The following is a 26,567-nucleotide window of genomic DNA, read 5'->3' on the forward strand; positions in this document are numbered from 1 at the left end:
CTGGCTTGTCCCCGTGATCTTAGGGGCTTTGTTTGCCCTACATAAGGCTAATATTAAGTGAAGGAATGTGGCTACTATGGAGTTTGCTAATGAGTTTAAAGCTTCTTAAAAGGATTTCCTTAAAATGAGTTCAGCAACTCACTTTGTTCATGGGTATTACCGAAAGACTGAGGTCACTGGCCAGGTTATCACTTACTAGATTCTGTGCTCTTTAGAATTACATTTTAGTAGGACTGTATGTGTCTTTCCAACATTTACCTCAGTTGGCATTTACAAAGATGAAATGTAAATCTTTGAATAAGTATCTATCCATTAAAATTACCACCAACCTTTGGCCCAGCTTACAATTCTTTTATCACACTTACGTAAATGAACTTACATTTCAGCTACTATATCTCAATATGATAAAGTATCTCTGAAACCCCTCCATGCCTACATCTAGATGTGTCACTCTCTTCCATTTGGATAATTAGCCTATTTGATCCGACTCTGAACTTAAATAATGCATGACCTCCAACAATACACCCTTTTTACAGCAGCGGACACATCAGTTCATGCCACACATCTAGGTCTCCACAGGTTTGTGACGCTGAGCTGAGCTTCCGTTGGCTCTCACCAGAACTGTATGACAGAGGACCATGGTGGGCCATCGATGGAGAGAACAGTAACACCACTTGTTTATCAGTGGTCGCAACGTGTGAGACCCAGCATTCTCAGTCTGTGTCCGGCCCCAGACAGAATGTGCATAGACGTGCTGAAAGCCAGTCAGTCAGGGCTTAGCGAGCAACAAAGGAAACTGCCGGCATCCACACTATTGAGGGCCGCTTCAATGATTGCTATCTAGCTCCCTCCATACCTGCTTCGCCCCTGCTGAATATTATGCATGGTGCTAAAACACAAACAAACTGTTTTCCGTAGACAACAAAGGCCCCCATTTAGCAGCCATCTGAAGAGCTCAGTCAGGGAGGGTTACTGTGGGTCAGTTTTTTTTCTCACTGCATCAATATGGCCATGCTCTGTAGCTCTCTTTTTGTTCTTGGGAAGTGCCGACAACATGCCAACACTCGAGGCACTCGAGGGGTTAATGCCGGCACAAGCCTTGCTGAGCTTGCTTTTGATGAGGCGAAGGGGAGGGAGAGGGGTGAGGGAGGTGTGTCCGCATCTGATTGGCCATGGGATGCCCCGAGAGAGTTTGAAGCTGCCCAATGGGGAGGGGCCACAAGGAGGATGAGGTAATGTTTCTTTTTAGCTGGAGCGGATGACATCATAGGCTCGGAATTTCTGTGTAGGGGGGTGGGGGGTTGGTGGGGGAGACTGTAATGAAGGGAAATGTCCCCCTCTTTGAGTGTAGCTTTGTTGTTACCCAGGGCAGGCGCTATACAGCCTTGTAGGATGTCTTTAGTTCTAGGACCAGTAGTGAAACCTCTCATTCTCAACAAAAATGAGAATGAAATATACCTGTATTATGACCAGCCTGACAGTTTGTCAGACCCCTGAGGCCGAGGCTCAGTCTGTCTCTGTCTTGGACTCCATTTCCCCAGTTCACCTTTGTTTCTTGAAGAAAGTTTTCTTGGCACTGTTCTGGGAATACCCCCCCCCCCCTCCCATTCCTGTGTGAGTGTTGCCTTCCACAGGGGGGAGTCACAGGGATGTCTACTGGCTAGGAGGAGAGGGTTATCCCTCTCCGCGTGCTTCCCTCATCTGGTTTCCAACAGCTCTTTAAACAGTCCTGAGCCCCTGCCCTGCCCCCCCAACACTCTCTCCTCTCTCCCCCTACCCACCCTCACTCTCGTTCTCTCTTTCTCTCTCTTGCTCTCTCTCTTGGTTCCTAAAGGTCATATTATTTCTTCACAGCAGTCACATGCTTGGTGTGGGTTTCACTCTGGACCTCCTTGGAGCTTGGGTGCCCACTGACAGCAGAACAACAACATCATCAGCAACAACAACAACAAGCTCTATATAGTACTGAGATGAATAGCATTATGGATTTGTAGACAGACAAATAGACCACTTATACAGAAATCTAATTATTTTTTTCATAGTCAATATGCTTCCTAAAATGATGTCTTTTTTTCCTGATTCAAATTGACTGAATTATAGAATATTGAGTGATCAATCCCAAGGACTTTACTGTATTTCTGACATATATATTTATACATATATATTTAAATTAGACATGTGATTGACGGTTTGACATGGATGAGACTCATCCTACAGTGTATTTTGTGGTGTGTGTATGTGTGTGAGACAGAAAGAGAAAGAAAAAGGAATGAGAGAAGAGATATCGGCCTTCTGCTGGATGTTGCCGCTTGAATGAGTCACCCTGGCATGCTGTCACCGCCTCTCTGGCGGAGTCCTCTTCCTTTCCTCCGCGCTCCACCTAGGACAGAGAACACTTCCTCCACTGATCTCTCACGTCATCGCACAACCTCCATCAGAGTCAGGGTGGTACAGTATTCGATACACAGGCAATGGGAGGAAGACCTTCTTGGAAGTACACCCTGCTAAAATCATTACTGTTGAGCGAGTAGACTGATGTCTGTTGTCAGGTGTGTTCATTATTATCTGCAAATGGAAAATGCAATACACTGCTCTGCCTCTTTAAGCAAATATGTTCTGTTCTTACTGGTTGTTTTTGTTCATAGGAACTGCATGGTGTACTAAATACTGTGAGGGGGTGTCGGATGTGGCACAGGTTTGGTTTCTGTGGGAAAGGTCCCTGGCCTCATCCCTGGGGGGGCACTGGTAAACCAGATGTGGATGTTAGCTCAGTCTGAAACTCACCAGACCTTTCTGAGAAATAAGGGAGGACCCTGCTTAAATGGATATTGTGTTTGTGAGAGTGTGTGTGTGCATCCATTTACTGTATGTGTGTGTGTATGTATGTTTGTATGCACGTGTGTGTGTGTGTGTGTGTGTGTATTTCTGCCTTCTTCATCAATACACTATGTAACCCAATCTTATATCTTTGGTGACATCTCCTTAGGGAATAATATTTCAAACCTGATACAAGCCATGGATTTAAGCCAATCATATTATACATTCATCTTCTGTGTATTGACTTTGAATATTGACCTGGTCAACCATGTAAACATAATAAATTGGATAGACAGCCTTTAAGACTGAATTACATTCCAACAGCCTAATGACTTAATCTATTGGGCACATAATGAGTAATAGAAAAACCACATAGATTTTTCCCAAGGATTTAGGTCTGACTTACAGCACCCACAGCCTTCGGAGTACTATAAATTCAACGAATCCGTCCAACTCCGTCCGTCTGTCTGTCCGTAACGGAGTCGGAGTAGTATAAATCGGCCTTAAGAAGGTTAAGTATTAAATATTTGTTTATATTCTGTGCTAATCAGTGGATGGCAGTGTATGTTGTCTTTCACCATCTATATAAAATAGCAGAACTTATTTTTTACCCCATTGTTGTCACTCCATCAGACAGGCTGTGACATCATTCCTTTTCTGGTTTTAAAGCACTGTTTTCATCAGTGCTCTGCCTGCCTGTCTGCCTGCCTGTCTGTCTGTCTCCACTGAGGCAGACCTGACGTGTCTGGCTCTGAGGCAGAGGATGGTCAAGGAGCATGGAGTGAAGGGTTACAAACATACCTTATTTTAGTGTAATTGTATTGCTAGTCTCTGAGGCACTTTGACTGATTCAATGTGGGAAAAGAGGGGTGAAAAGGGAGGCCAGGTTTAACAACCCCCCCCCCCACCCCCTTCTTTGGTCACCCCTGTGCCCCTGGGATCTACAACTGTTGGGTGTCTGGATTGTGATCCTCATTGCTCTTGATTTATATATTCTCTCTCTCTCTTTTTCTCACCCCTCGCTGCACTTTTCCATCTCCCTCTTTCCATCCCTGCAGCTGTGCTCCTCTCCTGCATATCCTTTTTCTCCTATCGCTCTGTTCTTTTAGTCAACCTCCTTCTCGCTCCTCTTCCAGTTTCCCCTTTCTCCTCTAGTAAGTCACTGTCTTTATGGTTTTAGAGAAGCCGTCCAGTTTTTGCATACTTGGTGGGTAGAATGCAAATTTGACCTCATCGGGCCCCTTGTTGATTCATTTCTGTACTTGAGTGTTTGAGAGCAGAATTATTTTGATGCTTGGCGCATGCAGCTGCAGCACTGAGCACCTAGTCTTGTGTCTCCACCACACAAACCACCACATACATCCATAATCATAATCTCTATGTCCATTGTGGTTTATCTGTAGTTTCAGAGATGAACATGTGTGAACATTTGTATTTACTTAGTGCGGGCTAATGGTTTTGCGATGTATCTGAGGTACATGCAGTCATGCAAGTTCTGTCGATCTTTTCTGTATTTTGTAGTAAAATTGGAAAACTCAGGGAAAGGCCATGGTTTTCCAATCAGTGCTTTTAGGAGTGGTAGCCAATGGTTACATGAAAGACAAGCCTCTCTTGGAGTCATTCAAACTAGATAATCCTCTTACATGCCCAAACACGCACAAGCACGCAAACATACACACACATGCATACAGTCATACACATAAAGACATATGGATACACGCATGGTAGCTCTCAAAAGAATGAAACTCAAAAAAGTGTTTGACTGAATAATAAAAACTATCCTGACCATCTTGGCATACCTTCCATTTTATTGAAATGATTCTTAATGGTTAATCAGTAACAGCAGTGGTTCATCTTAAATCAGTCATGCATTCACTCACACAATTGATATTCCGCTACTATTTTATAGGAGATTGTGTGTGCATGTGTGCTTGGTTCCTTATGTATATTTCTGTGTGTGTGCTTGCTTGTGTGTGTGTGTGTTCTTGCTTGTGTGTGCGCTTGCTTGTGTGTGTGTGTGTGTGTGTGTGTGTGTGTGTGTGTGTGAAACAGCCCCAGGTATGACTTTGCCACAGCAGGAGGCCTGCTGCAGTGAGCAGCCTTTCAGGGCTGAGATGACACGGCAAGGCTCCCTGGCTGGCCTGCTGAGATGACAGGGTGTGTCCCCTCACTACCCTTGACCCACTTCCGTCTACAACCACATGAAAAGCCCAGCCTCTAAATGCTGTTTCACTAACTAAGTATCAAGCACTCTTAATAATATTAAGGGACTGCTGTGTGTCTCTGAGCAAGTCCCATGCAAGCACATTGCACAGTGCAGATAGTTCTTGGAAAACTCAAAAGATGATTGATGATACTTGCAGGATCTACAGATCTCACTTTCCGCAACCTTGTGACCTCTGACCCCCAAAGTGTCATATGACACTTAATTATCCCCAGCCTCCCTCATACTTTACCCCGCTCCCTCCCCATTGGCCCGCCCCGGGCTGAACACAAGGTCCACAGGCAGCAGATGGGGACGGACTTCCAGCCGTCTCCTTGGTTTCCTCCTATCGATCCTCACTATTTTTATAAGCACGAGTGGGGTGAGGGGGAGGTGGGGGGGTGAGGGGGAGTTGGGGGGGTGAGGGGGAGGTGGGGGGGTGAGGGGGAGTTGGGGGGGTGAGGTGGGGGGGTGAGGGGGAGTTGGGGGGGTGAGGGGGAGGTGGGGGGTGAGGGGGAGTTGGGGGGGTGAGGGAGACCCACACTGACTGACGAGGTTCCACTTGGAGAGACTGGAGACACTGGGTTAGTCATCGCTGCCTCAGATAGAGGAGGACTCACACACACCGACATGTAGTACACACACATAGCTGTAGTCTACTGTATACTGGACACCCATTAAGCTATGCTTTCACTCCTGTCCTTATTTCATACACAGGTTGGAGGGGCTGATGTAATTAATCTGTCTTGTGTAAACATGAAATATATACCTCAGATATACCTCATACTATACAGATCTACCTCATACAGTGCCCCAGTCAGGTGGTCACATCTGTGGTCATCCGTTCCCAATAGGCTTGCTCATCATTCCATTCATCTTTTACAGGATAAAATGGTCCATTGGAGATAGGATCAAACTTAACAACATGGATCATCATCAGTCACAGTGTTAATCCTCTTTTTTCCTAAGATCAAGTCGGTGGGAATCGTGTGTAATTTTAATGGGTGTAGTGTTTAGAGTACTAGTAATTGTGTGAATATGTCTGTGCTCAGGTCCTTACGCCATGTTATTTCAAGGTTTGGTCATTGTGTTGTGTTTTCTGTATTTTCTCACTGCTTCTTGACATCTTTGTGGGGGTGTGACAGCAACCTGCAGTGATGAAACTGGACTGAACTTTCAGGCCCCTTAAATGTGTTATTGTCGTTTTTGAGTTCCGTTATAACGCTTTGTTTTAAGGATGCACCTACAGGTGATTGTAGAAAAGCCACATCAACCTTTCCTCCACGTTCTTTAAACATTTTCCCTTTTGTATCTGTGACAGAATAACAATCATATTCTACTTCTGCTTAATTTGACCAACATATGTCTCTAACATTTGCCTCTGTTCTTATTGGTTCCCTGTCAGATGTTGTGAGTGCAGTGCTTCCCTATCCCACTGGTACTATGAGAAGGAGGGCCGGCTCTTCTGTAAGAAAGACTACTGGGCCAAGTTCGGTGAGCTGTGCCACGGCTGCAATGACCCCATCACCACTGGCCTGATCATGGTAAGAGGGCCCCTCCGCCAAACAAACTAGAACCCTGATCTGTCCTCACCTTCCACTTTCCACTGTCATAGACAGGGCTAATGTTACACATGGCAGATACGTTTTCCTCCACAACATGCACACACACGCACACACACACACACAGCGGAAACTGAACCCTCATGCATGACACCGCTTTCTCAGGTTGGTTTACAGGTGACTAGTGAAAGGGCCCTCCTTACTTAAGAAGACCAGAGTAGGTGAGAAAAAATGCTGATGACGTATGAAGACATGATCAGACTTCTACTTAAACCCCCCTATTTTGACGATCTGAAACGCAAGTATCAAAACGCAAAGCGCAAGTAACTTTGTGGGCGGGACTCCGGCTCGGTTGCTATTTTGCCGGCGGGATAAATGACTTTGCGGCTGGCGCAAATCTAAAATGGGTAGGTCCGAAGTAGCTACATTACTAATGGGTGTGGTTTGGGCGTAACGTGCAATAAACCAATCAGAGCATCATCTCACATTCCCTTTAAGAGCAGCGCTTGTTCCATGGCGGATTGCTATTATAACGGCGGATTTGCCAGGCGCACGCCAGGAGCGGTTCACAGCCAAGGAGACTGACGTTCTAGTCAGGGCCGTAACAGATAGATAAGTGACATTGTATGGGAAAGGCAGAGCAGTTTTCTCATTGGACTAAATTGCCCGCTCATGCTGCTCATTCAAATTCTTATTCTTATTTTTATATAGCCTACCCTATTTTATTTTTTTAATTGTTTAGTTCTTGGAATTAGTTTAACTATTGTACTTTTTACTTAATTTAAGACCTGTATATGTTTACTGTTTGCACCTTCCTGCCACAGTAAATTCCGTGTTTGTGTAACATAGGCTACATGGCGAATAAACAGAATTCTGATTCTGATGGAGAAGGGAGAAGAAACCCATCCAAATTAGCTTCGGTTAAACAGGCGTGGGAGAAAATTGCCACAATTGTTACAAATCATGTTCACATACATACAGATTTCTCATGAAAATCTTTTTATAAACATTGAAGAAATGTAACACGCCATAAATCAAAACAATGTAACGTAGCTTCGCAGAAAGAAGACCCTGGCCTCGCCAGCAGTGTGCACGGACCAAGCTTGCGCCCTTAAAATAGCATCTGAATAATGCGCCATTGACTTTAGACCACGTTTTTCCTGGTCAGTGGCGGAATTGTTTTTCGGAAACTGCAAAATAGCACCAGGGAACGTTTGCGCCGGAACACGCCTCCTTTTTCGCTGAACCGCCCACGGGAGCGCAAGGTCATTTCGACGTGCGTCTGTGGAGGGAAAAGTCCGCTTTGCGTCGAGTGCAAACTAGGAATGATACTTGCGTCGTTGACAAAGTCAATTGCGCTGGGTGCAAGATCGGGCCCAAAGTATTGGATGGTTGGCACACAGTGGTGTGGATTGGAAGCACGGATATTTGTCTATTAACTTTTAACCATGAATAAGAATTTCCGTCCTTATATCTTGATAAGCCGCCAAATGTACAGTAATATTGTCTATGTGATTTAGACTGCATGCTTGTGGAGTCTCACAACTCCCAGTCTGTTCTTGCCCAGACCAGAATTGTACAGTTAATATTGACAGGTGATACAATAGAAATACAAAGCAGAGTGCTTGGAAATGCACCTGCTTTGCATCGACAGCACACCTTTCCATCTGCTTTGCATAAAATATTCACGAAAAGAAAAAGTGATTCTAGCACGTATGAAATGTTAATTATGAGGTGAAATGTACGCACCGAGTATCATTTCTCAGTGTAAAATCGTTTGAAGCCAAATTGTCAATTTTGATTGTGAAGCGTGAAGTGTAAAATATTGCAGTGAATGAATGTTTATTGTGGAGTGGTGGGCCTCAGAGTAGCCAAGTATATTAGAGATGGAAATAGGTCCTTTTGTATTGCAAAGCAGTTTCTGTAGCAGCGCCAAGGAAAATCTAGATGCCTAGATCTAGCCTCTGTGCTAAGATAATAGACATGAGTCCAAAATTTCATAGACAGAAAATTATTTCTGAAATGCAGACTCTTGTTTAAGCTACTGTACAGTATGATCTCTAAGCTAACTTTCTGAATTTCCTCAGGAATTGTGTACAAAGGGTTGGTCCTTAGCTTGTTTTCTGTATCTTTGACATGATAATGACTTTGATACCAGGGGACACATCATAATTGTGGTCAGGCTGCATGCAGAGTTGTTTGGGGGTTCAAAGATTGGGTAGTTGAGGATAAAGAATAAAAATAAACTCGGGATATCATAACTAGGTTATCCATTGATTCTTTAATTATTCAATAACAACTAAGATGCTATTTAGTCATGTGGCACATCTCTCCTGGTTAAAGATGGCTTCTTGTCATCGTGTGAAGAAAGGTCACTTCCCCTCACTGACCTCTGTCTCTGAAAATAACTAAATTACTCTTTTTCTCAAAATCAGGGACTGTCTTTCGCCAATGCGTGGTGGTATATTTCACACACAAGCATAATCACACAAACACACACACACACACACACACACACACACTGCTCTACTTGTGAGGCATCTATCATACTTTTCAGCCACACACCTCTCAAAGGGAATGCATCAAACCCACTCTCTTATTCCCTGACAGTACGTGTATGGCATGTGTCCTTTTCTATATCCACCACACTTTGACGTTTATGTGTGTTTAAAGTAAGCGCAAATCCGCATGTGTTTGTGTGGCTGTGTCATTTACAATCTGCCCACAACCTGCCCTCTGCAGTGCAATCTCAGTAATGAAGCCGCCAGGCCAGAGGAGTTCAAGTAAATGAGTGAGCTAAAAGACAGCGCCCGGCTGGCCACCTTACCGGCGTCCTCTCTGCCGAGGATTTATAGGTCCCCGTCCCCTCGGAGTTTGATTGGCGGCCGCGACCTCGTCAGTTTGTGACAGTCACCCAATCTTTATCATGTAAGGACGTCAGACCAGTCGCGTTGAGGACGTGTGGGGTCAGATGAAGTTCGACCACCCTGGGCCTCGTCATCGCAGCACGCAAGGTGTGTGGCGCCGTCGAACTGTCCTACGCTGCTCCTTGGCACCACGCCAGGAAGAAAAAGCAGACTCCATTTCAGCGTCCGGAGTGAGTGAAAGAGGGTACTGTTTCGGTCCTTGGATCCTGTTCAGCAAAAACATTCCAAAACAATGTGATGCAATGTGGGCATGACTCAGCCTGCTGATTGAAATGTTAAATCGATTAGGGAGCAGCGGCAGAGCAGAATGAACAGAGAGACAACAGAGTGCTTTTTCATTAGCGTCATCCCACTTCAGCTTTTTACTTGTTTGGCTACAGTATATCTTTGTGCAGTAACTTAGCTAATACGTTCTGTAAAATGTGTGTGTTGTTTTCGTGTTCATGGGGTCAATCCTTATTCATGTACTGTTGATGAAGAACCTACGAAAGGTTCATCTGTTCTAAGACTCAGGGCTTGTCTGCTCTCAACCGTTTGCCCCCTCTCTGGGTTGTGTGTTGACATCTCCAACCTTGAATAGCTCTGCGTCGAGGCCTGTAGGGAGGTCCAGTGATGCATTACACCTACGAAAGGTGATTTATAAGCTTGATACTGGGCCAGCAGCACTAATTGAATCCTCAAAGTTGCCTACCTGCTGACTATTAATGAACCCCAGTAGCTATGTTCTTTTTCAGTTTGTACTTCTGAAATGTCCTGTGTCCACTATTCTTCTAGGCATTGAGACATGGAAATATTCTCAAGATTTGTGATGACGTTTGAATCTGAAATGACAAGGCCCTTCCATCTTAAGCAACTTAAGTAAAGTCCTGGTTTAGAAACATCTTATAACTCCCACTTGTGTGAGACAGCACATTCCTCAGTGGGAGTTAAGGGTGTTTATGTTAATGTCTGATACTGTAGCTGTCTGCATTGGCTGGATCAGATAAGACTGTAAGGAGTGTTGGGAAAGAGACACGGTTGTTGTTGGATTTGAGTTTGGTAAACCGAGACCAGGCATTAGGACTTAGCCTTAGTGGTACGCACTCTTGAGAATGTCCCCGAGTGCCCCCTAAGAGTGACACTCGCTGTTGTATTTTGTTTTAATTATTTTATTTTACTTCAGATGCATCATGACCATCATAAAGTGGATTTTTTTGGTGTCACATGCACATTCATGCCCTATACTGAAATTGAAAGCAGTTTCTTTAAACTTATCAGAAGTTCCTCTTTGTTGGAAACTACCTGGAAGGAAAGTTATTAATGGTGAAACTTCCCCTCACGCTGTAAGTGTGTAATTCTCAGAAGGCAGTCCTTGTTAGCATCTGAAACCTGCACTTGGTAACTGGAGCCAGAGAACCCCCCCAGCACATTGTGTGTCTCTGCCTCATCACTCCTTCCAAGAAGACGGTCATGTAATGGTCCCTTGATACTTTGTCACACTGTCGGCTTAACCACGCAGAGAGGGAAGTTAAGCAAGTAAAGGATCATATTTCAACAATCTCCACATCTTTCTGGCTGTATAAAAAAAAAGTACCTGGTTCACGTTTGAACATGGCATTGATTGAGACAGTTTGGTAGCTTTTACTGTCATTTGACTATGATCAGAAAGTTATTAAAGCTGACCAACAGTCTAACACAGGCCCCACTGTACTGACTGCTTGCTCAGTTTATAGCTAGTTGAACTGGTCGCTAACTCCAGTGATACTGTAGATTGTCGGGTTAGCTGTTTGACCGTGACCACCTATTAAACACAAATGCGCCATGACTCCCAACCTTGCAAGACCTGTTTTCTGTTGTCTTGCGGCCAGCCTGGCTCTCTCAAAATTATCTGCGTGTTTTTGATATAAGGCCTAACAGCCAGTGCCAATGGACGCCACTGTCTGACACTATTAATATCTGTCGAGTCAGATGCCCCCAGCAGCAGCTGGTATGGGAGAGACGGAGGGAGGAAGAGATAAAGAGGTGGGGGGAGGAAGTTAATAGGAGAGCGGGACAGTCAGTCTGCCGGAAAACATTGATTAAGATCTCTGTTACAGTGCACACAGCGGACTGGTTCAGAAAGAAAACACATCCTTAAAGATTCTCTGAGTAGAAGGACATAATCCCTTTAGATGGTGTTTTATGGTTTGGGGTATGCGTTTGCTTGTCCCCTAATTTACTGACTATCATTTTATATTGAGGGTGATGATTTTATATTGTATTTTACATTTGATATTTGCTATTATGTTTTGTTATACATAACATGTTATGTTATTTAAAAAATGGGTGTAAGAAATGGGTGTTGGTTGCGGTTGGTTATATTTAACTTCCTTTTTGGTTAGCATGCTTTAAATGCTAAATTATGTTCTTTCCCAAAGCCTTTCTTTGAAATGTAGCCGTATGAGGTGACATGGTCATGTGAGGGCTTGGTTAGTCCTTTTTTTTCCACATTTCAGAGGATTAAATGTGATTCCCTGTCATCCTTGCCTGAGCTTTGATGAGGGTTTAGAAATGTTTGGGGTATAGAGGAGGATGGGGGAACTAAGAGAAAGGGGGAGGAGAAGGAGGATGGGGTGGGGAGGGGTCTGCAATATATCAGAGAGAGTGCCAGCAGGCACATGGGTGGGTGTGGCCAAGCCGGAAACAATGAGGTCATTGAAAATGAGAGCGAGAGAGAAAGCTGCTGCCGCTTGTCGGAGCAAGGGAGTGGTGGGGAGGAGAGGGGAGGGGGAAGAAGAGCAGTGATATCGTTTCAGAAATTAGCTCAGCGGCAGAGGCGTGGGCAACTCTCCTCCCTCTCGCTCTCTCTTCCTCGCTCTCTCATTTTGGCTGCTGCCACTGTTTTGTTTTGACAGTGGTGTAAAATGAACTAGTCTTGGCTGAGAACTGCAAGGCAACACTGTCATGGTGGGAGACTTGTTTTTCTGGGGCTTCTGCTGTCTCAGGCTGTGGAGAAGAGACAAGAAGGTAAGGGTCTCTCTTATCCTTAGGTTATGGGGGGAAACGGTCTCCCGGTTAGCCGGCCGGCAGAGACAGGCAACCAAGCAGACATTCAGGGAGGGAGTCTCAAGTGGGCTGGCCGGCTGCTGCTTCTTCATCTTGTATTTGTTTTATATTACTCCCCTCTCAATCTAAAAATGTTTCTCTCTTATGCGTTATTATAGAAGTGTACTGTAGAATTTGAGGTACAATTATCCATCTACAGTATCTTTGTATTGCAAAGGTTGCAGAGGTTGCAGGCATTGCTCTAAAGACATCTTTCAATTTTTGATTTCATGAAAAAGTAATGAGCTGGGCATGTTTTTTTATAAATCCTATTTTAGTCCAGTTCCTACCCTAGATTAAGTATGCTCTAAGGCAAGCTATGGATCCATCAAAGATGGATAGCTAATGCCTGAAATGACGATGGTACTGTGGCCCTCTCTACCTTTTCAGTACAACACAGCTGACATAGAGAGACAGTACAGTAGCTCCTCTGTGTCTGAGCCGGAAACGAACCCTTCCAATGGAAGCTCTTATTGTGGAAGTTTGAGGAATCATGCTGAATCTATTAGCGACAGCGCCAAAGCTCAGGCATTGTCATACTGTAAGTGGCAGAGGGGGTTTTCCCACTGAACAAGCGTCAATACGACCCACTGTTTTACTGGTTTACTCTCTCTCTCACTCATTATTTTCCTTTGTCTGTGGCTTAAATTATATTTGCCCTGGTTCCAAATTAAGATCCATATAATAAAGGCCCTTTCACAAGAATAGGTAGCCTGGCAGGAAGAGCCAACCTTGATTATTGAAATCTGAGATTATTATCCTCTTCAATTCTACAAGCTCTACAAGCTTCCCCATGCTCCAAACTATTAAGTTCAGGTTTCGGATGAAGCCAAAGGATTTAAGGCAGCAGTTCTGTTTGAGTTCCAGGCAAGTATATCTTCCATCTGTCATTTCTACAAGAGATTTGAGTCCTAAAATGGCACAAATGGCATTGGATGTGGAATTCCCCTCCCTTTATGGGAACTGTAAAATTGCCACAGTGCACACACTGCTGAAATGATCAGTGTTTTGAGTGTTTTCTTGTACATAATATGTCAACTTGTGAGTATAGTAGTAGTAAACTAGCTTTGTAGCTATTGATTTAGAAGTAATGTCTCATTAGATTAAGAAAATACATGTTTAATTGAATTCAATTCAATGGGATCAAATCCATATTTGATCAACTCCAGGTCTCCCATAACTTAGTTACACCCACCCAAGCTGGTAAAGAGAGAGCGTCATCATATCAAGGTGTTAGCATGATATCAGTGTTACACGTCTGTCCTCGTAGGTGTGATGTCAGGGGTCTGGTTATTGTTTGCATAGAGACAATTGACATCAGTGGACATTCTGTGTGTGGTGTTTACAGTCTCCTTTTGCACAGACACACACACACACACACAAACACAACATTGCATTACAGCCTATAGTATCAGCAAGAAACTAATGTTGACCCATTATCTTTCTTTGACAGTTCATTAAGGAAACTAAAATAAATTAGGTGGCAAAGTTGATGTTTCCTTGGTTAGACTAAATGGAAGTATTTGCTACTGAAAGATTACGTTGAGAGTACCTCTCATTGAGTGTTTTTTAAGAAACTGAAGAACTTGTGACACTTGGGTAAGTCATACATTTCCCTAATTGGGCCAATAGTGGTCATTCACATTCCACGGTCAACACTGGAAACAAGCACTGACACACACAAACTGACACACACAACTAACCGTAATAGATTCTCCACCTTGCCTCATCTTAGTAATGCATCTTGGGTTATAACATTTCCCCAACCTTTGAATGACATGTTAGAGATATTCCAAACCGTATTAGATTACAGTTGTACTGTCGTCACCCATTAATTTGTGTCTATAACTTTTTGTAGCCTGAACTTCAAGGACATTTTTTGCAATCATTTGGTTATTGAAGCAGATCACCCTGTTCAACTGTAAAGAGGTAGGGAAAGTGGGGAGTCATTGTACAAGACAACATCTTTGACTGCATTCTCTCAAATGAAGAAAAAATACTGAAAACAAAAGACAAAGAAACTAGAAAAAAGGTTGCCGTGCACAGTATCATTTTATAAAGCCTTACAAAATAGGTTCAATTTGAGATAGATACAAATTAGTTTTCACAAATTTGCTATACAACTGTCTGTTCTCAAAAGCCTCTGATGGTTACTGCGTTCATTATAGGGTCTCACTAAAGATGTCACCGTCCCCTGTTTGGCATGGTAACAGTCCCACATGCTGTTTCCAGATGCTTCGTCATGGCGACCTGACCCCATTCGCCTCGGAAAGTACTATCCGCCCCCCTCAGTCATCCTCAGAGAAACATGTGCTTATGATTTGGTTTGTGTTAAGTAAAGGGCCCCTGTGCACCACATGACCAGTACACACTTACGTGTGCACACACACACACTGTATTCTTACTGAAACAGGAATCAGATACGGATAAACAATGTGCTGCAGTATCACTGTTTTAAAGAAACATTTCACAAACCTTCCAAACTTTTCATTTTTCTGTCTGTAGGTCTGATGCAACATTTTAAGAGTTTCAACAAAATGTAAACAATACGTATTGGTGTAGGATGTATTCTGCATTGATACATAAACACTTGTTATTATCTATTTTATGTTCTCTCCCTCTATACATCTCTCACTTTCATTCTCTCAGTCTTTTTCGAAGTCCTCTCTCTCTTCCCCTGAAGCCTTTGATGTGTGAGTCTCTTCTTAGTGCGTGTGCACCAGCAGCTGTTGGTTGTCAGTTGTGGTCGGGGTGAAGTGTGGGTGTGTGCGTGTTTGCAGTGAGCCTTTCGGGAGGGTGAGGGCGGGGGACAGCAAATGGCAGCCATGGTGGGCGTGCGGGGGGTGGAGGGTCTTTTTTTCCTTTACGTGCAGTCCTCTCCTCTCTGAGGTGGCCCACATATATATCTTTATTAGTATGCCAAGTTTTGACAAAAGAAGCTAGACTTGCAATACCATATAAAATCCCTGAAAACATCACTCACTCTGATGTCTCTATTGCAGTCTTGCCCCCCCCCTGTACTTTGATGTGCTGTTTGTTTACCCATGATCTTTACTAGCTGTAAGCATGTCTGCCAGTAATAGCTGTTTACAGCTTTACTTTCATAATCCAACTCCAATTAAAAAAGGGAGAAGTCGCCTGCTGTGTCTCCTCATGTCTTTGCTGCAATACAGACCAAATGATACAGCCCATACCTTCTCATTTCTCTCTCTCCCCCCTATTTTGACGATCTGAAACGCAAGTATCAAAACGCAAAGCGCAAGTAACTTTATGGGCGGGACTCCGGCTCGGTTGCTATTTTGCCGGCGGGATAAATGACTTTGCGCCTGGCGCAAATCTAAAATGGGTAGGTCCGAAGTAGCTACATTACTAATGGGTGTGGTTCGGGCGTAACGTGCAATAAACCAATCAGAGCGTCATCTCACATTCCCTTTAAGAACAGCGCTTGTTCCATGGTGGATTGCTATTATAACGGCGGATTTGTCAGGCGCACGCCAGGAGCGGTTCACAGCCAAGGAGACCGACGTTCTAGTCAGGGCCGTAACAGATAGATAAGTGACATTGTATGGGAAAGGCAGAGCAGTTTTCTCATTGCACTAAATTGCCCGCTCATGCTGCTCATTCAAATTCTTATTTTTATATAGCCTACCCTATATTTAATTTTTTAAATTGTTTAGTTCTTGGAATTAGTTTAACTATTGTACTTTTTTACTTAATTTAAGACCCGTATATGTTTATTGTTTGCACCTTCCTGCCACAGTAAATTCCGTGTTTGTGTAACATAGGCTACATGGCGAATAAACCGAATTCTGATTCTGATGGAGATGGGAGAACAAAACCCACCCAAATTAGCTTCGGTTAAACAGGCGTGGGAGAAAATTGCCACAATTGTTAAAAATCATGTTCACATACATGGAGATTTCTCATGAAAATCTTTTTATAAACATTGAAGAAATGTAACACGCCATAAATCAAAACAATGTAACGTAGCTTCGCAGAAAGAAGACCCTGGCCTCGCCAGCAGAGTGCACGGACCAAGCTTGCGCCCTTAAAATAGCATCTGAATAATGCGCCATTGACTTTAGACCACGTTTTTCCTGGTCAGTGGCGGAATTGTTTTTCGGAAACTGCAAAATAGCACCAGGGAACGTTTGCGCCGGAACACGCCTCCTTTTTCGCTGAACCGCCCACGGGAGCGCAAGGTCATTTCGACGTGCGTCTGTGGAGGGAAAAGTCCGCTTTGCGTCGAGTGCAAACTAGGAATGATACTTGCGTCGTTGACAAAGTCAATTGCGCTGGGTGCAAGATCGGGCCCTCTGTCTCTCTGTCTGTCTGTCTGTCTGTCTCTCTCTCTCTCTCTCTCTCTGTCTCTCTCTCTGTTTCTTTCTCTCTGTTTCTGTCCTGACCTCTGTGCTGTATGTATACAGGAAGGGACTTCAAGGTACAGATGCAGGTCAGGAAGTCTTGCTCGCTGTCTCTCTTGTTCTTGTTTTCTTTCTATCACTCTGTTCCTCACTCTCTATACGCTGTCTTTCTCTCTTCTCTATACACTGTCTTTCTCTCTTCTCTCTCCACTGTCTTTCTCTCTTCTCTCTCCACTGTCTTTCTCTGTCTTCTACAAACCGTCTCTGCCTCACAAGCAAACAGATCAGAAAGTAAATCTTTCTATGTCTCTTCCCCTCTCCTCTGCTCTCCTGTCTGCCTCTTTGTCTATCTCTTTATCTGGTAGAGTATTTGGCCACATGAGGGGATGCACAGATGGAGGGTTTTAGACACATCCTTCTCTAAATAGCCTGAGGGACGTGACCAGATTAATTACATATTAATTGATTAATGAATGTGCATGTTCGACTGACTTCCCCCAAGTTGCCCGGAGGTGCTCTCGGTGTGTGTGTTCTCAGTGGTTGCCATGGGAGCGCTCCCCGAAGGGATAGGCAGACAGAAGGATACAGACATAGATTTTATTGATTGCTCTTTTTTCCTGTTTTTACCTCTGGTCTATTCCCTATGGTTTGTTTTAAAGGATTGAGCTTTTAGTTTTGCATTTGCTCTTTGATTTCTTTCAGACCGTTTGGCCTATTACTCACATTAAGGGAGATGCACCAGAATGTTCCCTTTCTTTACCTTTCCATAGCTGTTTTGTTGAAAGCCATCTTTATTTGTTTCTGAATAAATTAAATTCCTCCAAATTGAACCCAATAAGCATATCACCTTGCACACACCCCCCCCCTCCACACACACACACCATATTTCATGGGTCCTTCTTTTGTTCCTTAAGACTCTTCCCATCTCACACCTCCAACCCCCTCTTGAACATGGAGAATTAGAATTGCAGATTGTTGCGGTTCTGAGTGCCCCCCCCCAAATCCCTCCACTGCAGGGAATAACAGAGCAAGAGAAAACCCCAATGGATTGTAGGATACTGGAGGGTTTTATTTGCAGGTCTTCAACCTCTGGTCTTTAAGAACCTCTATAGGTCACAAGGTTGAACCTCTGCTGGGGCCATAGATCAGGGAGTGTGGTTGAAAAAAACTGAAAGGCTGGAGCCTTGAAGATTAAGTAGCGAGACCCTAGTTGTATTTTGATAAAGAGTTTCTGTTAGACATGGCCTATACTTTACACAATACTACAGAACTTTTGTTGCTAGCAGCTGAGCCAACAGCAAGTCCACAGATATTCTCAACCATTATCAACAGCTGTTGATCTTTTCAGTTAATCCGTCGTTTCCTGCTCTGTTTCGGCCCATAATTCAGTTTTCTTCTCTGACTCAATTTGAGCTGCCGATGACTGAGATCATGAGATGAGATGACTTGTATACAGTATACTCCTGGCCAAGAAGTGCCCTTAGATATCTGCCAAGTCAGCCTGCTTGTGATTGAACTAAAAATACTCCCCAGTCCCCATAAACCTTCTCTTACCCTGGATCTTGTCCTAATTTTAGAATATTCTTTGTTGTTCTGATGACGTTGTTTATCTGACCTTTAACCCCTCCTTCTCTGTTTTTTTCTGCAGGTCGCAGGGGAACAGAAGTATCACCCAGAATGCTTCACCTGTCTCAACTGCAGAGCCTTTATCGGGGACGGAGACACGTACGCCCTGGTGGAGAGGTCCAAACTCTACTGGTGAGCAGACAAAACGCAGCCAAGATGGATATCAGAATCAGAATGGGATTTATTCGCCATGAAAGTTTGCACAGACAAGGAATTTGCTTTGGCAGGAAGGTACATACAATAAACATATACCTAAAATTTAAATATGTGGACTATCTATACTAAGGGTACATAAACTAGCAGTACTAAGTGGGATTAGAATAGAATTAAATATACAATAAAATAAAATATAAGTTGCCGTAAATTACAATATAAAAATACAAAAATACAAATATTACAAAAAATACAAATGTACAAGATACCATTTTGTAATGCAGTGCAAAAAGCAGTGTGTTTTAAGCAAGAAGTCATTAGAGTCAGTGTGGTCCCTTGGCCTTGTTGAAGAGGCCAACAGCGGAAGGGAAGAAACTGTTTTTGTGGCGTGAGGTATTGGTCCTGATGGACTGCAGCCTTCTGCCGGAGGGGAGTGACTGAAACAGGGAGTGTCCAGGGTGGGAGGAGTCGGCCACAATCTTCCTCGCTCGCCTCAGGGTCCTCGAGGTGTGCAGGTCCTCGAGGGTAGGCAGATTGCAGCCAATCACCTTCTCAGCAGTGCGGATGATACGCTGCAGTCTGCTCTTGTACAAGTACAAGTCCATCCTCTGTTGTGCTTTCTTGATGAGGGAGCTGATGTTCAGTTCCCACTTGAGGTCCTGGGAGAGGATAGTGCCCAGGAAGCGGAAGGACTCCACAGTGTTGACTGGGGAGTCACACAGGGTGATGGGGGTGAGTGGGGCTGTGTTCCTCCTGAAGTCCACAACCATCTCCACTGTCTTAAGAGCATTGAGCTCTAAGTTGTTCTGGCTGCACCAGGTCACCAGGTTGGCCGCTTCCCACCTATAATCAGACTCGTCTCCACCAGAGATGAGCCCAATAAGGGTGGTGTCGTCCGCAAACTTCAGGAGTTTGACGGACGGATGACTGGAGGTGCAACTGTTGGTGTACAGGGAGAAGAGCAGAGGAGAAAGGACGCAGCCCTGAGGTGATCCGGTGCTGATGGACCGGGAGTCCATCAGCACCGGCTTAACGCACTGCTTCCTGTCAGACAGGAAGTCTGTGATCCACCTGCAGGTGGAATCAGGCACGTTCAGCTGGGATATAATATAATAAGCGCCTCTCAGGTTGTGTGTTTTCTGGGGATGTTGTCTTGAAAAAGAGGAGTTGGTGGCACACTCGCTCACACAAAGTTCACACCACGTTCGTATCATTTTATGCTCTCTCCCCCTACAAGCACAGTCTGTTGTCTCTGGCGCACACACACAATTAATACACAGGCTTTTCTCATTCATCCTCAAGCTGGGCATAGTACAGTACAGTTTGCTCAGAACATTCCCTGCTTAAAGGTCTGTATCTTCTCAGTAGAATCAGGCTGTTTGCCTGAGTATCATTGTTCTGTAGCGTGATCCCTGTGGCCCGGAGGCAGAACTAGGAACAGACCCTGGGTAGACACAGTGACACGAGGCTGAAGGGATGGAAACTCACAAAGCAGCCATTGTCCATCAGTGTCTGTAGGGATGTGTTTGACTATAGATTGACTCGCCCTATAAATGTTAAGTCACTTTACATCCATTCATGGAATGTGACGCAATAATCAGAACGATGGATTGTTTAAGGTCATAAAGCAAATAAACGACAGCAACAGTCTTTGTCGGGTCCCTACCATGACTCATGAGTAACACAGGTTTTGTTCCACTTGGTCCCCTCTTTCCCCTCAGCGGTCACTGTTACTACCACACCATCGTGACCCCGGTGTCGCTGCCAGACTCCCCGTGCTCCAGGATCCCTCATACCGTGACCCTCGTGTCCATCCCGGCCTCCACTGACGGGAAGCGGGGCATCTCGGTGGCCATCGACCAGCCGGTCAGCCCCAACGGCTACAGCCCCGAAAACTGCCCCACCGTCAGAGTGTCCCAGTGAGTACGCACCCGCCGAGCCTTTCAAAGGTGGAGCGGCCAGAGCACTAACAGGCAACTAGCAACTGCAGACTGATTTGTTTGTGGTGTGGGTTTGGGGTGGGGACTTTATCTTATTAAATGTATCAATTGACAAGGAAATGAAAAGCTGGTCAGAGGTAGATAACGTTTTTTATTAATTGAAAATGAATCCCATCGCAAAACCTTTATAATCAAAAGGATGTGACACAGTCCTGATTGTAATCTACTATATTAGAATATTGACCATCATTTGCACCAGATGTATTTTGTTAGGTGACTGATGTTGGTTCCCTGTGCCCCTCCTCAGGGTGGACCCTGAGTGTATAAGCCCTGATGTGAAGAACACCATCCATGTTGGAGACAGGATCCTTGAGATTAACGGCACGCCCATCCACAATGTTCCTCTGGATGAGGTAACAACCTCCTCTTTATCTTCAGCAGCTATCGAACTTAGCATTAGCATGCTACACATGCTAGTGCCATATTAAGTGCTCTACAGTAAGTCATACTACGATACCAAATAACCATTCATTGTGCTAATGTTGACTCTCCTCTGCCTCAGATCGACCTCCTTATTCAGGAGACCAGCCGGCTGCTGCAGCTGACCATCGAGCACGACCCCCATGATCAGGGGCAGGAGCAGGTGGACGGGCCCCTCCGCACGCCCCTGTCCGAGGGGCCAAGCCCCATCCTGCCCATCACGCAGCCCCCCAACCCAGACATCAGCAACCTGCGCTCACGAATGATCACGTAAGGACCAGAATGACGTAACGTACATGAAGTCACACACAGTAGAGGAATAAGACTACCACAGTTTAGAGCAGAGATTGTTTATTTGTGTTTTGAATCACATTTGTCTTGCATTTTAACACATTTATCTTGGAATTTAAAAAAAGCATATTCCATTCTATGTTTGAATAGTTGAATTAAAAGATATACAAGCTGGGTCACATGTTCAGTGGTTATCTCAAAAGGAGTGATAAGTGTACATGTGTAAATGTTTGATTATCTCACTGATGCCTTGCCATACCCTGCCAGACCCTGATGCTGGGTCTAATTAGCTCCATTAAGGAGCTAATTGCTGGAGCGATGCTTTATGACAGGGTTGACAGATGCATTTAACACCATGAAGTAAATATGGCTGCCTGTTGCTGATACTGTCTGACAGAGGAAGTCTCTGTGTGTCCTCTCTCTCTCTCTCTCTCTCTCTCTCTCTCTCTCTCTCTCTCTCTCTCTGTCACCAGGAGGAGTTACAGCATTGATAAGTCTCCTTGCTCCAGCAATGCGGTATCCCCTCTCTCACAGAGGAAAGACATAAATCGCTCAGAGTCTCTCCGTGTCGTATCCAATCGGATGCACCGGATTTTCCGACCTTCTGACCTCATCCACGGAGAGGTGCTGGGAAAAGGCTGCTTCGGACAGGCCATCAAGGTACAGCTGATGGATGGGAGCAATTAAGTCCAAAATCCTGTCTCAATCCCAGAGGGTATTATACTGCATGCAATCAAGCAGTCAGAAGGGGGCACCATTGTGGCACATTTGTGATGAGCATACTGTAATTAAGTTTGTTGGGAAGAGTCACTCAAGTAGGGAACAATTATGTGTGCATTAGGCAGAAGGGAGAACCGACTTCTGGACATTTTTTACTTACATGCTGATCGGTTGTGCTTCATGATGGAACAGGATGATAAGATCACTGTGTGTGTTTTCCAGGTGACACACCGAGAGACAGGCGAGGTGATGGTGATGAAGGAGTTGATTCGCTTTGATGATGAAACACAGCTGACATTCCTCAAGGAGGTGAGTGACTACTTCCATAAATGTTTGTAACCGGTGCTTCTTTCGTAAGCTCCCATCATTTGCTGTTGCCAGGGTAACTTTGTCAGCTTCCTCAAACCTGAAGAATGACTTTGTGACTTTCATTGATGATTGAGTCTCCCTCCCAAGGCATTGCATATCTGTTTCTGTCAGACATCTCTGCCTGACTGGTCGTGACTCATGGCCCAAGATCAGTGCCCACATTTTTCTGTCCTTCCATGGCCTACTATCTATCTACAATCTAGGGGGAGTGTCTGTCTGGTTTAAGTGAAGTCAGTCATTAGTGGGAGTGGACGTTTAGATCATGAAGTGTATGTGGGACCTCCTGGTCTGAGGCACGGACATTCCTAAAAGTCTATTATTGTAGGTCAGACTAATTTCCTCTCATCTTAAAGCACACACGATGTCTCTCTGCCCTGTCATTACGTTGACTTGATAATCAGGGAAGATACAGAATTGTTATTGGTATTGCTTGCGGAATGATTTTTTTTTTGGGAGAGGAAAACAGAGGAGAAGAAATGGACAGCCTACACTCTGCTGGTCTGCAATTTGAAATGGACACCAGACCCAAACAGCCGGATGTCTATCCTGAGACCAAGCATCAAAAGCTAGAGTTAGAAAAACAGGCTCCCCAGTCTGTTTGTGTCTGATTACTTTATGAGCTGAACTGAGCCCTTCCCTGATAATTGGTGTGAGACAGGCTTCTAATAAACCTTACAGTAATAAAACCTCACCCCAACATTCTTGCAGTTGTTTGCCAGTGGGAGGTCTTCTTATTCTTTATGGCTGGCAGAGTTATTACAGGAGTTAGAAGCGTGAACATGCTTCCCTCGTTGCCCTTGGTGTTTCCTCAAGAGCTGGAGTAAGCTAGCCACAGCCTAGAAGGAGAACCTGCTGGAATGTGTGGAGGCTTAAGAGGGTTAACGGTATGAGTCGAAGCAGACGTTGGGTGTGTTTGGGTTGAGAATAACTGTGTGTGATGGGCAGAGGGGTTGGGCGGTCAGAGGGTATGTTTGTTTGTTTGCTCATAGGATGAACGGTCCTCTCATTCTCATACGGTAACCCAATGAGGGTGGGGACACTTTTATGTTTTAAGTGGAAACGCAAGCCTGTGATTCAAACATTACATTATATTTCATAAACTGCACTTTGTGGTCATCCTGACCCTGAATATCCACCAAGACTGACAATGGTGGCCAGTACCCTACACTCTGTAATACACTTGGCCAGCTCATTGTGTTACTCCTCAATGCTTGCTGAAACCTCAAAACAAAACAATGGTCAATTATGATAAGCTCAGAGTATGTCAGTGGTGTCGAGAGTCAAGTTCTGTTTAACAGTGTGCATCTTCCACCCACCAGGTTAAGGTCATGCGCTGTCTGGAACACCCCAATGTACTCAAGTTCATTGGGGTCCTCTACAAAGACAAGAGGCTCAACTTCATAGCTGAGTACATTAAAGGAGGCACTTTGAGGGAAATCATCAAGAAAATGGTAAGACCATTTTGGCTGTTTGAGTTGTCTGTTACTTGTGCCTCCGTTGGTTTGAGACGGCTTGTGTGTGTGGTCAGTTTGGTGAATGTGTGTGTCCCTGTGTGTCTATAAGACTTCAAGAATTCAAAGTTGTTAATTAGTGAAACATTAATTTGTCATTTTTTGTTAAATCTTTTCTCTAATTTATATCTGAGCAGGACAGTAATTATCCATGGAACCAGAGAGTGAGCTTTGCCAAGGACATTGCTGCGGGCATGGTGAGTAAATGACCCGACTCCCAAATAATACAAAAAAAGGACAGTAAGAAAAAAACACTGCCCCAAGTGAACGCACCCCCAAAACCAGACACAGGACCTGCAGTGCAGTGATTCATCCACTCTGCAGTAATATTAACCTCATTATGCCCCCTAGTGAACATATAGGGGAGGTGCAACAAGAGCATTCATCTTAGGCTCTGCAGAATTCCCCCCTACGAAACAATGACAGCATGAATTGGGTTGTCAGAGTGCAGCCTTTTGGTTTAGGCTTTGTGATTAATGCTGCACATGACTATGGATTAGAGAACATGCTTTGTGAATGCCAAGTGTTTGATACAGAGAGAGAAACACTACAAGTCTGTTCAGGGATTTAAGATTGAGATTTAAACCTGACTTCTATTTTCTAAATCTCCTTTCTTTCCTCTTTTCTTCCTCCCTTGCTCTTCACCATCAAAAGGCATATCTGCATTCCATGAACATAATCCACCGAGACCTGAACTCACACAACTGTTTGGTCCGAGAGGTGAGAGCTGAGGACGTGAAGTGTGTGTGCAAGCATTTAAGTGTGTATCTGTGCGTGTTAGTGTGTAATAGAAAGAGAGATAATATGGAGTCTGTTAAGTTTGTGTGTTTTCTTTGAGGATTTAGACAGTGCACCTGTCCGTCCAGATGACATACTGTAGGTTTGTCTCTTGATGACAGACATCTGACAGTGAAAGAGGTGGAGGGATTCCTAATCCAGAGAGACAGAGAAGCCTTTGTCTGGGTACATGACAGTAGATATGAACAACCGCAGGCGTATGAGTTCAACAATGTAGAATAGAATAAACTTCCACACCTAAGGTTGTGAAAACAGATGATGTTTGACGAATTTGTTACAGCTGATGTCAGAAAACCGAAAAGCTTTGATTATACCATGTTCAGCCTAAAGGGCTGTGGAAGTATTTGTTTTAGTGTTGAAATGTTTGAGACAGTACTCTCCGCTGTATGTTTTAAAGTCTACATAGATATGAAAATTATCTATTTTTCTGTCTGTCTCTCTCTCTCTTTCTCTCCTTCACAAATATACACACACAATGTCATCTGGGATTACTCAAACTTTTATAAATGTGTTTTTTTTTTTATTACTGACACAGCTTTATTCTGCTGTTAGATGTAAAATACTCCACTGTCTCTCAATCCCTGTATCCGCTGCTAAGAGTGGTGGATCATATCTTTGACTCTCCCCTCATCTGTTCCTGTAGAACAACAGCGTGGTGGTGGCAGACTTCGGCCTGGCCCGACTCATGGTGGAGGACAAGAACCAAGACAAGTTGTTGTCAGGGAAACTCCAGGGCCTCAAGAAACCTGACCGCAGGAAGAGATATACCGTGGTGGGGAACCCCTACTGGATGGCCCCTGAGATGATCCATGGTGGGTTGTGTGTTGAATGTGTATTTGTTTGTTAAGGTTCTGTGTGTGTGTATATGTGTGTGTGCATACAGTGTTTTTCTCGGTTAGAAGGCAGCAGCAGCATCCCAGAGTTGACCTGCTATAACTATGAATTGCCGCTCAATTACTCAGCGTGTCTTTAAAGAGATCAGATTCCTCACAAAAATGTCATACTAACATTCTTTGTAACCCACATCACGGAGGTACCCTCAAAGCGTCAATTGCCTCACATTTTCCTATGCAACGTTCTCCCACACAGGAAAGAGCTACGACGAAAAGGTGGACATCTTCTCTTTCGGCATCATGCTGTGTGAGGTGAGCGGTCCTGACAACTCTAATGTGGAAATAAACCCAGAATAATTATTGATTATATTCCAAGTCTTGGAAATCTGAACGTGCTCGTCTGAGTGTGAGTGTTTGAGAACTTCAGCAGCATGGTAACTATCATGCTTCAACTGGCTCTGGCTCTGTTAAAATGCTTAAAATATCGCTGTAGCCTCTCCACATGGACATCATTAGTCGGAGACTCCAAAAGCATCTGGGATTAGAGAGGAGAAAGAGGCCTTCTCTTTATGTGGCCGTTCCACTGACTGAGAGGGGAGGTTTGTGGTGGTCTGGGTAGAATATTTTGCTATGTGTTCTGGTGGTTCATCTATGTATCTGAATTGAGGCTGATCCTGTTAAGAAGGGATTCACGCTCTCCTTTGTTGTAGTGAGTTTCCTGGCCTTACGTAAATTACGTTCTAGCTTGGCATTGCTATGAAATGAGTCATTAGTAGCATTGTTTAATTGCTAATGATTCAACTATGTCATGCCTCATTTATTGTTAGAATCAATATCATTACATTTACATTTAGTCATTTAGCAGACGCTCTTATCCAGAGCGACTTACAGTAAGTACAGGGACATTCCC

The 26,567-nt window shown here is 44.3% G+C and overlaps 1 protein-coding gene across 3 annotated transcripts in view; it reads left to right on the forward strand.

Annotated features, from left to right (window-relative positions):
• limk1a (LIM domain kinase 1a) overlaps positions 1 to 26,567 on the forward strand; it is a 41,867-nt gene that overhangs the window by 11,135 nt on the left and 4,165 nt on the right. For 2 of the 3 annotated variants that reach the window (XM_062473559.1, XM_062473560.1), the window contains 12 exons: positions 6,426 to 6,564; positions 18,585 to 18,694; positions 20,437 to 20,634; positions 20,963 to 21,068; positions 21,218 to 21,405; positions 21,900 to 22,086; positions 22,369 to 22,455; positions 23,835 to 23,966; positions 24,164 to 24,223; positions 24,681 to 24,746; positions 25,468 to 25,636; positions 25,914 to 25,969. In XM_062473559.1, coding sequence (XP_062329543.1) covers positions 6,426 to 6,564; positions 18,585 to 18,694; positions 20,437 to 20,634; positions 20,963 to 21,068; positions 21,218 to 21,405; positions 21,900 to 22,086; positions 22,369 to 22,455; positions 23,835 to 23,966; positions 24,164 to 24,223; positions 24,681 to 24,746; positions 25,468 to 25,636; positions 25,914 to 25,969 — 1,498 coding nt within the window. Of the gene's footprint in view, positions 1 to 6,425; positions 6,565 to 12,266; positions 12,495 to 18,584; positions 18,695 to 20,436; positions 20,635 to 20,962; positions 21,069 to 21,217; positions 21,406 to 21,899; positions 22,087 to 22,368; positions 22,456 to 23,834; positions 23,967 to 24,163; positions 24,224 to 24,680; positions 24,747 to 25,467; positions 25,637 to 25,913; positions 25,970 to 26,567 lie in introns of those variants that run through there. The other variant, XM_062473561.1, reaches the window with a different exon arrangement.

Source organism: Osmerus eperlanus, chromosome 11, assembly GCF_963692335.1.
Source record: "Osmerus eperlanus chromosome 11, fOsmEpe2.1, whole genome shotgun sequence".
Classification (NCBI taxonomy): domain Eukaryota; kingdom Metazoa; phylum Chordata; class Actinopteri; order Osmeriformes; family Osmeridae; genus Osmerus; species Osmerus eperlanus.